The 12,375-nt window shown below is 26.6% G+C and overlaps 1 protein-coding gene across 1 annotated transcript; it reads left to right on the top strand.

The window, feature by feature from the left end:
- Window positions 1-416: 416 nt before the first annotated feature.
- LOC141536976 (uncharacterized) lies at window positions 417-10,698 on the top strand. The gene is made up of 3 exons (XM_074257811.1): window positions 417-3,402; window positions 5,701-5,933; window positions 6,945-10,698. The coding sequence occupies exons 1-3, from the start codon at window positions 2,332-2,334 to the stop codon at window positions 7,942-7,944; spliced, it is 2,304 nt and encodes a 767-aa protein (XP_074113912.1). The 5' UTR covers window positions 417-2,331; the 3' UTR covers window positions 7,945-10,698.
- Window positions 10,699-12,375: the final 1,677 nt, after the last annotated feature.

Below are 12,375 nucleotides of genomic sequence, written 5' to 3'. Positions count from 1 at the left end.
TTAAAAAATAAAATATCTAATTTTTTTTTTTCATGAAAAGGGGAAAAAAAAAAAAATTTTTTTTTAACTATTCAATAAATAAAAATAATAGCAAAATTTTCTAAAAAATCTAAAACCTATTCCTATCATCCAAAAGATAAAAAAAAATCATTAACTCCAAATCAATATCCCCCATTAATTAAAAAAAACTGCCTTCCTTGAATAATAATCCTCTTACACAGACGTGCATGATGCTTATGCGTGTCAGTGGTCGCGTTGTGGGTACGCAGGCTATTTTGACGGGAAGGTCACATGACTAGACGTTCGACCGACGTCAACGCACACAGACAGCTAAAAAAAAGCTTGCACACAAGCATATAAATTTATATAAAGAGTAAGTACTTACATGAGTGATATATGTATATATTCCCCGATGAATATGTATGTACCGACCCCTCTGCACCTACAGCCTGTGGCATCAACTCCCGGCTGTATTGGCGCACATATATATAGTGTATATACTCGTTAGATTTTACATAGGGAGGAGGGTAGACGACAAGTCGGTGGGGGAGGAGGTGCGTCGCGACTGTATACATTGAACGAGGTCGCGAAATACATACACATAACCCCGAGGGCTCGACGCGCTTGTGCACTTGTATCCAGATGGCGCTTGTCAGAAATCTCTCCATGCATATATTCATAATAAAAATATATAAAGTACATATTTAACACAGCCTTAGCTCAGAGCAGCAAGCAAAAACTGTGTCTGTGTCTGTGTTAAAGTACAGTTTGAACTTGTGCGCTTGTGCGTTTTACACGGCGCTAGATTCTGCGGTAGCGCTAGTGTGGACTGGACTGTAGCTTCGGTGAAGGTGTCTAGACCTACGACAGATTCATTTTATTATTTTTAATAATATAATAATAATAATTATTGATATTGTTACGGAAAAAAAGTCGATGATAATTATTATGCATTGTTTAATTATTTATTATTTTTAAAGTTACCTGTTAATTGTTTTGTTTTTCATGTTTCTCTGATTTATGTTTTGTTAAATTGAAGGTTTTTGTTCTCAAGCTCAAGCGCATATGCGTGGAGGAGCCACGAGTAGTGGCCTGGTGTGTCGTCATGCGTATACGATCGATACGCCATTCCGGCGCGGCATGTCAACCAAACGGTCATAGGAGTACTCAAGATATTGCTGTAGTTACAGTTTATATTTCTGTTATAAGTGGCCTCGCTGAAAATCAACAAATATACTTTATTTAAGACTTGCTTTTTTAAAACTATAAGTGTTATGTGCATTTTAAGTGTTATTATTATTACTACAATTATTTAAATTAATTTAATGTTGACAGACATTAAAAATTATTTTTAAATTTTATAATAATCCAATTATTATAAAAAAAAATTAAATAATAAAATTCCACATGTGAAAATAAATAAAAATTACAAGTGAAAATATTTATTGTAATTGATTTGTTATTAAAATTGACAGCTGACGACAAACTTCAGGATTATAATTAAAAAAAAAAAAAAAAAAAAAACTTTGAGAATAATTAAAAAATTAAATGATAGAACCTGGTGCAATGGTACTGGGCATCAGCCCATGTCATTGCAGAATAATAAGCGTATGGAGTGTTGTCAGTTGATGTATAGTAAATAATAGTAAATGATTTGTTTGTAGTGGTGATTAAATGCGGCTGGTGAGGGAAGAGGAAGAAGAAGAAGAAGAAGAAGAAGAAGAAGAAGAAGAAGAAGAATATAAGCTGGCAAAGTTAAGAGGAAGAATAAGAAGCAGCGTACAAGTACAGGCCACCGACCTGTACCCATGACCGAGCCGAGTGTTGTGGCACTGGTGTAGCCTAACTTCTCCGAGGAGGCGGGGGCCGCATTACAACCTCTCTTCTCAGCTCTCCTCATTTTATTACACTGTATGTAGACTGAGATAAATAGAGAAGGTCTTTCTCATACAGCAAACGACTCACGCTAGGTACTAGGTACTGCTAAAAAATAGCGGACGCTTTTTTGGTTAAAGTTTAAGTTATATATATATGCGATACGATGCGCAACGGGTTTTATTCGGTTGTGCGCCGTTTAGTGCTTATAATTATTTGATGCCATCAAGTGGATTCTGCAGATCAGTGCTAAGATTTTATTTTTTCATTTTTATTGTTATTATTATTATTATTATTATTATTATTATTATTATTATTATTATTATTATTACTACGACAAGTACTGTTAGTGAGGACTGTAAATATGGCCCGAGTCTGGCAAGGAATATTTTTGCTCAACCAGTTTTAACCTAAAAGTAAAATATTTTAACAAATATAAAATATTACGGAGTGACAATGGAGACGCTGTTGCCAGGACACACGACTAATCAGTCGTACAGCCCGCAGCTGAAGACAGTCTTGAAGACATATCAGCTGTCTGCAGTTAAAAGCCTGCAGGGACCGAGTTCCGCCCTGCTGGGAATGGACTGCAAGAATTTGCTGCAAGAGCAGTTCCACTTTTCGTCGCTGAGGTGCTCGGACACTTGCGAGGGAAATCCTGAGAAGGATTCCTGCAAGGGGAAGGAGTTCATCAAAGACCGGTTGGACGTGGTGGAGAGAGTGGACCGCGAGGACTCCGAGGACTCCCAGACAGAGAGGGTGAAGGTTGACAAGCGGGAGCTCGAGTTCCAGATCCCGATTCTGACAGCTCCGGACCAGAGCTGCTCGGAGCGGTGCGAGACCTTGCTGGAGAACGAGCGGATTTCCTGCTTCGTTGTTGGAGGCGAGCGGAGGCTCTGCTTGCCCCAGATCCTCAACACCGTGCTCCAGGACTTCTCGCTCCAGCAGATAAACCAGGTTTGCGATGAGCTGCAGATTTACTGCTCGAGGTGCACTCACGATCAGCTGGAAGAGCTCAAGCTTTCTGGGATCCTGCCCAGGAACGCGCCCTCCTGCGGGCTCATCACTCAGACCGACGCTGAGAGGCTGGTCAGCGCGCTGCTGCTTCGGACTGAGACCAGGGAGCTACATCCTGAAGAGGTGCTGCTCAAACATCATCGGGAGGATAAAGAGCTCGGGCTCTGCAAGAAGGAGGAACTTGATGACTCCATTGTCAGGTTTAAAGTGTACCACGAGTGCTTTGGCAAGTGCAAGGGAGTCTTTGATGCTGATCTCTTTGACTCTGAGGACTCCGCGTGCATTGAATGTCTCGAGTGCGGCGGACAGTTCTCGCCTCAGAGGTTCGTCAGACACGCTCATCGGCCTCTTGAGAACAGGACTTGTCATTGGGGGTTTGATTCTACTAACTGGCGGTCTTATTTACTTCTGTCTAGGGACCAGCCGCATTATACTAAAGTTGTTAGTTTGTTTCGCAATCTCAAGGATAGATATCCTGTACCTAATTACAGCAAGAGAAAAGCTCCGGAGGTAAGCTTCTTCCGAGTGATTTGGTAATTGTTATTTTTTTTTTTTTTTTTTTTTTTTTTTTATTTCAGGTTGATAGATTGGAAGATTGTAATTTTTGTTGCTTTAAATCCCAAATCAGTTTTTTGAGAATGTATTTATTTAGTAATTATTTACAAGTGGAGTTCACCATTTTAATTTTCATTTTTTTGGACAAAATTTTTTCTTGAAAATTTTGATATATTTTTTTTGAAAAATATATAAAACAATGATCAATTAAAAAAAATATGCTGATTATCACAATTTTAACAAAATTTATAAATTTTTTAGAAAATTCTGATATTCAATTTTTTTTTTTTTTTTAATTTAAACATCCAAAATAAGATCAAATAGAAATTTTATTTAAAAAAATGAGAGACAATTTTTTTCAACTTTTGAAGGCAAAAAAGCTATCGAAATCTTTATTTTTTTCTTTCATATTTTTTTTTGATAAATGCGCCGTAAAAACAATTGAAAAAAGAGAAAAAATATTAATTTTTTATTAAAATATGACCAAAAATGGGGTTGATTTCACTTGTAAATAATTACTATTTATTTTTACGGAGGTAATTGTTACGATGTGAGAGCTTAAGAGAAAAGTTGAATTATTAATGATTTTTTTTTTTTTTTTTTTTTTTTTTTTTTTTTCATGATGGATTTACCAGAATTTTAAGTTCAGAAAATTTTATATTTAAAAAAATTTTTTTTTTTATGATATTGAATCTGGGACTTCTGACAATTTTTAGTAAATATTTTTTTTTTTTTTTACTTATTTTTTAGATAAGAATAAAAAATGGTCAAATGTTTGCTGAGTTGAAATTCAATTTTTTTTTTTAGATTGAAATTGAAAATCTAAAAATTTACTTGACTTATTTTTAGTGATCAAAAAAGTCAAAATTTATAAGTTTTCTAAAAATTAAAAAAATATTCAAATCATGTCAAGATATTTTTTTTATTTTTTTACTCTAAAAATTAAAGCTTAAAAAATTTTTATTAAAAAAAGAAAATGAATTTTTTGACTTTCAAATTGAATAAATATAAGCGAACAATTTATTTTCCGAATTATATTAATAAATTCACCGCAACGGGGGAAAAAAAAAAAAAAAAAAAAAAAAAAAAAAATTGAATAAATTAATTTTTCGATTTTATTTATGGTAAAAAAATTCTCAAGCTCACTATCTAAACAATTACCAATAAAAATCAAATAATGATATTATCAGATACTTTTGCTTGATTAAATTTTTTATATAAAAAAAAATTATTCAAAAAATAAAAAGCACGCTTAACTAGAATTAAAAATTAACAGAGTATTCCAACATTCTAACTTATTAATATGGACGATATATATTATATCGAGTATTGAGCTACTTGAAATAAAATAAACAATGAATCATTAAATTTTCATCTAATTATTATGAAATAACTTTGGCACGGATTTAGACTTTACTTTTTACAGCTCTAGAACCTTTAAATCGATACGCTAATGAATTAACTATAATATAAAAACTCTAGTTGCATTTTAAAATTCAAATTTTTTAAAGATTTAATTATAAAATTAGGATTTTTTTTTTTTTTTAATATATATTTAAAAAATTCAAATTTTTTTTTTTAAAGGAAATTTTTGAATTAAATATCGAATTAATTTTAAAATGATTAATAACTCCTAAAATATTGATTTTATCAAAAAATTATCAGAGACCAAAATTGTAGCTTATAAAATTTCCTAACAAAAACGTTTTTATACTATAGGTCTATCTTCAATATTTTAGGAGATATAGAAACATTCAGTATTATTCATCGTGAAAAATAAAAGGTCACCATAACAATAATTGTTTTTCCCAAAAAATAATAATTATTATTTTTATTTTGATGATTATTATTATTATTATTATTATTATTATTATTAATATACCTGAATGATTTACCTAGAGTTTAAGCATACAAATATTCCTTGCCAAATTGCCAATTTTACTTTTTTATAAATAGATTTCTCCAAAGAGCTTATTCAAGTGTAGTATATAGTTGAGCAAAGTAATAGTGTGTGCAAAGAGCCACATTCCATTTAATTTTCTACGAAAATTTCTGTATCACAATGATTAATATTATTATTAATTAAATAAATTGATAAAATTAAATAAAGGCAAATAAAATATGATATTGTTAAAGTTATTAAATTGGAGCAGGAAGAATATATTAATTAATATGAAAAAGAGTAAATTTATTAAAATAAAAATGATTATATACTTTGTAGATTAAATTAATAATGTATTTTTATTATTTCAGATAAGGCATGATATTGAGAAATTGCCCAAACGTATGAAGAAAGAATTGAACCGCGATGACTGCGGTATATATGCCAGCAATAATGGATTGATGTATCCAGTATCAGCGACCGGTACTGACGGTGATCCTTATTTAATGCAGTGGGCTGTTTTTGAATTAGCTGCACGTGGTGCATCGGCATTTAGACCTTGGAATGCTGCTGCTGCTGCTGCTTCATGTAAACATAGAGATAAGTAAGTTTTCTATCAATAAATAAATACACTTTTTTTTTTTTTTTTTTTTGTATTCTTCTAATGTATTTTACTAATTTTTTTTTTTTTTTTTAGTGTTATATGTGAGTCACTTGAAAAATTACACGCATTTGAAAGGCAATAAAAAATGAAAATTAAGTTAGTTGACGTTTCAAAATTTTTAGAAATTTTTTTACTGAAAAAATTAAAAATATAAAATTAAAAAAAAAAAATTTCAAACATAAAATTACAAAAAAAAAAAAATGTCATGTAAAAAACTTAAAAAATTATAAGTGCAATTTTTTAAAAATATTTTTTTAGTTGTTTATTTAATTAATAAAAAGAAATTTACAAAAAAAAAAAAAAAAAAAAGGATTTTTTTAATTTAGTCAATTTTAATTTTATTAATAATTTTTTTAATCTAAAATTAAAAATTAGAGAAGAAAAAAATTCTTTTTTTTTATTGAGGATCAATACAAAGTAATAAAATTTTGAAATTCTGAATTTTTTTTAAAGAAATTTAATTTTATACTAAAAAGGTCCTTATCAATTTTTATTTATTTATTTATCTCTTTTGATTTATACAGAATTTCATTTTTAAATTTAATTTCAATTATCTCTGATAAGACCACTTATTGAGAAAGTTAAAAATTAAAATTCTGGGTTGAATATTGAAGTAAAAAAAAAAAAAAAAAAAATTGTGATACCCTTTTTGTAAGAAATTAAATTTTCTATACAAATAGTCTTTATAAATTTTACCGTATCTCTTACTGTTTAGCCAAAATTCTACTCAGACTGATATCTTGCAAGATAAGATCTATCAATCAGAAATTATCAAAATTTATATTTTTAATAAAATAGAGTTAAAAAAATGATTGATTTCTGATTAAAATTTTAGCCTAAAAAAATAAATTTTAAAATTCCAAGTGCGTGTAATCACTTGAGTTATTTTATAATAAATTTTACTAAATATTTTTAATAAAATTTGAATAAAAAAATTTTTTTTAAAAACAGTTCACCACTGGTGCCTGCATATCTAAGCCGTGGACCACCGGTGCTGCAACACCCCGAGCGTGTCGTCCCACTATCAGATTGCGAGCGCTTTGAACCGCATTATCAGCCGAACGTAGCCTTGGCACCAGTGCCGACGCCATCGATAACGCCAGTCCCGTCGTCATTATCATCAGGCATACCAGTACCTGTAGTCGCTCCGCGACGTCATTATCACGATAAAAGGCATCATCACCGGTCGCTCAGTCCGGAGGAAAACAACAAACTAGACACCGTTGTAATAAAGGTAGAAAAACCTTCGTCACCTGCACCTGAGCAAGATATTGTTGATAATTATCAATCGACGCATTCATCGACACCAGATCCCCACGATAATGACAACAACAATTCTTTTGGTAATGATAATAATGATAATGATATCGACAAACAAGATAGTGTTATTGTCAACGATATTAATCACGATATCAGTCACACTAATGACACTGACACTGACAAGGCTGAAGAAAAATTCAAAACGACTGACGAGGAAGAAAGCAGCGCCGTTACATCATCGACAGTCAACGTCGAGCCGACTGACTCTCTTTCTTCAGCAAGTCCTCCTTCTTCAGCATCTCCAGAGTTGTTCGATCCTACGGCGCTCGTCGACTTGGAAGAACGCCTTGTCACCTTAAAAGTTCCCCAGGATGTGTTGAACCTCGCCAAGAAAGTCAACAACGAGTTTCGGCAGTTGTTGCTCCAACGCAATAACGATCTGCGCGAAATTAAACGCTTGAAAGATCAGTTGAATAATTTTAATCATAATCATAGTTGTAATAATAATAATAGTAGTAATTTATTACCGAGTAATGATTGTAACGATATTAAACCTGATAACGATACTAATGTTGTTGTAGACAGTACTGATACCGTTGATGATCCCAGTAATGAATTTGCTGATAGTAAGGAGCCTGAATCTGTTGTACCGCAAACTTTACCAACAGCTAATCATCTTGAGAAAGATTAATTATTTTAGTTTTAGATTTATTAAACCGGGATTTTTAGTGATCAGATTATTGTGACGGAATATCTGTGCTGTGAGAACGATATGTGTAGTTGGGCGCACGAGCGTTATGTGTGTGATCAAACACGAGTCGAAGGCTAAGCTCTGGGTACCATGATAAAATATTCACGGTCTTGTAAAAACCAAAAACACATTTTTTTTTATTAAAATATTATAGAAAATTTTTAAAAATTATTTTTTTTTTTTTTTTTTCAAAACACTTTAATTTTTTTGCAGTAATTAGTTGCTGGGGTATTTTGTTGTGTACTCGAGCTCTGATATGTTGGTAAATTATAATAGGGCATACATTGATAAAAAAGTTCAAAAAAAAATTTTTTTTGAGCTAAAAAATTATTTTTAATTAAAAATTTTTTAGTAAATATTTAAAAGTGGGGTCAAAGATTTTAATTTTCATTTTTTCAACGAAATTTTTTTTTTTTAATTAAAAATATTAATTTAATTATTAAATACTATCACAATTTTATCAAATTTAAAAAAAAATTGTGATTTTAATTTTTTTTTTTTTCCAAAAACAGAGCCAAAATTGATGTTTTAATTAAAATATCAATTTTTTTAAATTTTCGACATCCCCACCATAAATCCGCCAAAAAAAAATTATAATCTATTTTTTATGGCCAAAAATAGTTTTGACCCCATTCGAAAATAATTACCATTTTTTTTTAATTAAGAAAATTTTTTCATGTCCAGTTATTTTGTTACAAAACCGTAAATACAAAAAATTGCACGGTTATAACAATTACGTCGATTTTTCACCACCAGGTGTCGTGTCCCATTTATCAGTTCTCGATGGTAGAATTTAATTCGTAATTTGTATATAAATTAAACAATATATTAACTCGAAAAAATTAAAAAAAAAAAATAAATAAATAAATAAAAAAAAACTGCTCATTTTGCTGCGCTTATCATTTGGCCAGATAAGCGCGCACGCTAATAAACATTTAAAAAGTAATAATTAAATGAATAATTGTCTTAGTTAATGTGATAAATTAAAAAAAGCCTTTAAGAGTTTAAAAATGAAAAGAAAAAAAAAAAAAAAAAAACTAACGCAGTTTATTAATTATAATTATTTTTGTTTCGAGTTTATATTAAAAAAGTAACAATGAATAATTTGTTTTGTAGATAATGTATATTAATTATAAATTAGGATAAATTATTAAGATTTTATTAATTGAACACTTACCGATGTTTATTAGATTAATTGATTATTAAATGCGTAAGTGTTTTAAATTTTTATTTGTATATTTAAAATATACATTTATTTAGTTTAGATGTGATTTGTTTTTAGGGTTTAATTGCTTTGTCGATTATTTTTTATTTTGTACATAAAAACAATTATCTTGTCAGTTTTTTTTTTTAAATTATCCTTCAGGATAATTTATCTTTATAATTTTCTTCATTTAAATGCAAAGTTTATGCAAAAGTACAAATACCCTAGGTGCTATGTTGTTACACTAGGTCATTTATATATAAAATAAAATTATACATATAAATATATAAATACAATTGTAGAATTTAATTGTTTTGAAATTACAAAGACAATGTTGGTAATTTTTGTTGATAATTTGTGATTTAATACTGCCAATTCGATATATCATTTTTTTTTAGTTTAGATTTATTCAAAATTTTGCGTTTAAAAGTTTTTTTTTATTATTTTATTTTATTTATTTATGGTAAAAATATTATTATCAATTATTTTGTCTTTGTAACAGCAATTGATATTGAGAGAAAAATTATTAATTATTAATCTCTCTGTCAAGTCAACAATCCGTACTATATATATTATTATTATTAAATAAGTAATGAATGAATTATACATATAACAATAATTATTAGTCGAAAAATAATTGTTAGAATTTTTAAAACTCTAATTGCTGGATTCTAAAATTTTTTTTAAGGCGAACAATTTTTTTTTTTATTTTTTAAATAATTTATTTATTTTTTTTTTTTAATTTTTAATTTTTCTTAATTTGAAAAATTTGAGAAATTTTTTTTTAATTTCAAAAATTAAAAATTTTTATTTATTACAAAAAAATGTTTAATTTTTTATTAATTGTAAAAAAATTTTTTTTAAATTTAAAAATTACCGCCAAAAAGTACTTGGAATAATATAAACCAAAAAGAACAAAATTATCCGAATAAATATAAATATAAACTGAGCAAATATGACAGTGGGTAAGAATCCAGCAAAAATAATTATTTTCCTTTAAATAAAATAAAAATCCCACCTACGAAAATAAAATTTTCATAGTCTACATTTCTCATATACTCATTAAAAAATATAAAGAAGAATATAAATTCGAATTTATGATAAATATATATTAAATAATACTATAAAAAAAATAATAATAATATTTTCACGTACTCAACCAATATAATTTGAAATATGTCGCAAGTCTTGACAAAAAAAAAAAAAAAAAAAAAAAAAAAAAAATTAGAGAGAATGAAAAAAAATTGTGAGTGAGTGTAAAAAGGATGAATAATTAATTTGTTTTTTTATTAAAAAAAAAAAAAAAAAAAAAAAAAAAAAAAAAAAAAATAATTTAACTTCTACATCACTGACTGGCTGAATACAAACAAATTAATTATAAATTTATTTATTTTTTTATTTTTTAACCTTATTATTATTATTTAGTTATTAGGTAAATATTTATGTAAATTTTATAATTACATAAAAAATATATGACAAATTATATATTATATTTTAATTTTAATAAGTGCATCCTTTCTGCATTCCTCATTTTTTATTTATATTAATATTTCGACTGGCGGACTTGATATGTATTTGAATTTTTAAAAGTCTAGAGTGAAGAAATAGATGAATTATTAATTATAAATAACAAATAAAATAGTTTATAAATATTATTAACGTAACGAAATGTATTTTAATTAATATTTAAATAAACGTGAGGCGTCTGTTTTTGTTACGTTTTATACAGAGACATGCCATATTTAAATAATAACATCAATTGTATATAAACATATATATTATTGTAATGTAGTCGTATTGAAATTTTTTTTATTTATTTATTTAGAATTGATCTCAAGTTATTTTTTTTTTTTTTTTTTTTTTTTTTTATTAATTGTTAAAATGTGATACTGAAGCTACGACATTTTGAAAAAATTTCTTTTTACATTAAATAAATTGTAATAATTTTTTTTTTTATGAAAAATTAATTTATATGTTATAAACTTTTTTTTTTACAATTAAATTACTTTGAAAAAAATTTTTTTTATCAAAAATTGATTTTGAAAATTCAAAATTTGTTTTACACAAATTTTTACAGAAAAACATTTTTTTTTTAATGAAAAATTGATTTAAAAATTTTCAAAAATTTTCTTACAGTTAAATTTTTACAGAAAAAAAATTTTTTTCTAATAATTTAATTCTTGAAAGAAGTTTTTTTAAATTTTGAATTATAAAAAAATTTTTTTTAAAATTAAATTATTAAAAAAAATTTTTTTTTTTTTTATTACTTGAATTAAAAAATAATTATAAAAAATTTTTAAATGCTTATTATCTTCAGTATCATATTAAAATAATTATCTTAATCTAAAAGACCGCTTGTATGATATAATATTTAATCTGGTTCATATTTATTTCAAATTTGCTTACATAAAAAATAATAAAAATAAATCGCATAAATTTATTTAAAAAAAAAAAAATTTCATCAAGCAATATGTACTCAGAAATTAAACAATTAAGTCAATAGAATGTTTTAATAAAAAAAATTTATGCGGTTTATATTTTTATATAAAATTGACAAATATAAGATGTAAAAATATTTAAAGAAGAAATGTGAACCACATATTAATATAAGTCATATAAGTCGTAGTTTTATATAATTAATTAATTAATATAATTAATATAATTAAATAGTAAAAGTAAATTATTTATTGAGATCATAAAAATTTTTTGACGTAGCCTAATTCGGATAAAAATAATATTAATGCGACCTATGAAGTAGATAAATGAAAAATTGTTAAAGAAAATAAACTATTGGGTAATTATATAATTATATAATAAATAAAATAATAATAATGATAATAAAAATAATAAATATTAATTATTTACAGTTAAGAAAATTATTGCAATAATGTAAAGAAGAAATAATAATAAATGATAATTAAAAAAATCATCTTGAATGTTTTTAAATGTCAAGTGATTTTTTTAGCTCAATTATAGATAAATTATTCATTTTATAAATTATTAGTTTTCTTTTTAATTTAAAACTAGTACCTGCAATTGGCTACAGCCTAAAAATTTGTGATTATATTTCAATACAAAAATATATCTGTACATATATATTTGTATATTGAAATTTAGTGCAAATTGTTTTTTTTTTTTTTTTTTTTTTTTTAATTTATTTAAATAAA

The sequence above is a fragment of the Cotesia typhae genome, unplaced genomic scaffold, assembly GCF_013202065.1.
Source record: "Cotesia typhae breed Kobodo isofemale line unplaced genomic scaffold, CoteBio_Ctyphae scaffold_45, whole genome shotgun sequence".
Taxonomy (NCBI): Eukaryota; Metazoa; Arthropoda; class Insecta; order Hymenoptera; family Braconidae; genus Cotesia; species Cotesia typhae.
This window is presented reverse-complemented; position numbering and strand designations above follow the sequence as displayed.

Excerpts from the sequence above, each read along its gene's own strand:
- LOC141536976 (XM_074257811.1), top strand. The coding sequence starts at position 2,332 with ATGGAGACGCTGTTGCCAGGACACACGACTAATCAGTCGTACAGCCCG. Across the intron at positions 3,403-5,700 it reads GCAAGAGAAAAGCTCCGGAG|ATAAGGCATGATATTGAGAA; the intron begins GTAAGCTTCTTC and ends TTATTATTTCAG. Across the intron at positions 5,934-6,944 it reads TCATGTAAACATAGAGATAA|TTCACCACTGGTGCCTGCAT; the intron begins GTAAGTTTTCTA and ends TTTTAAAAACAG.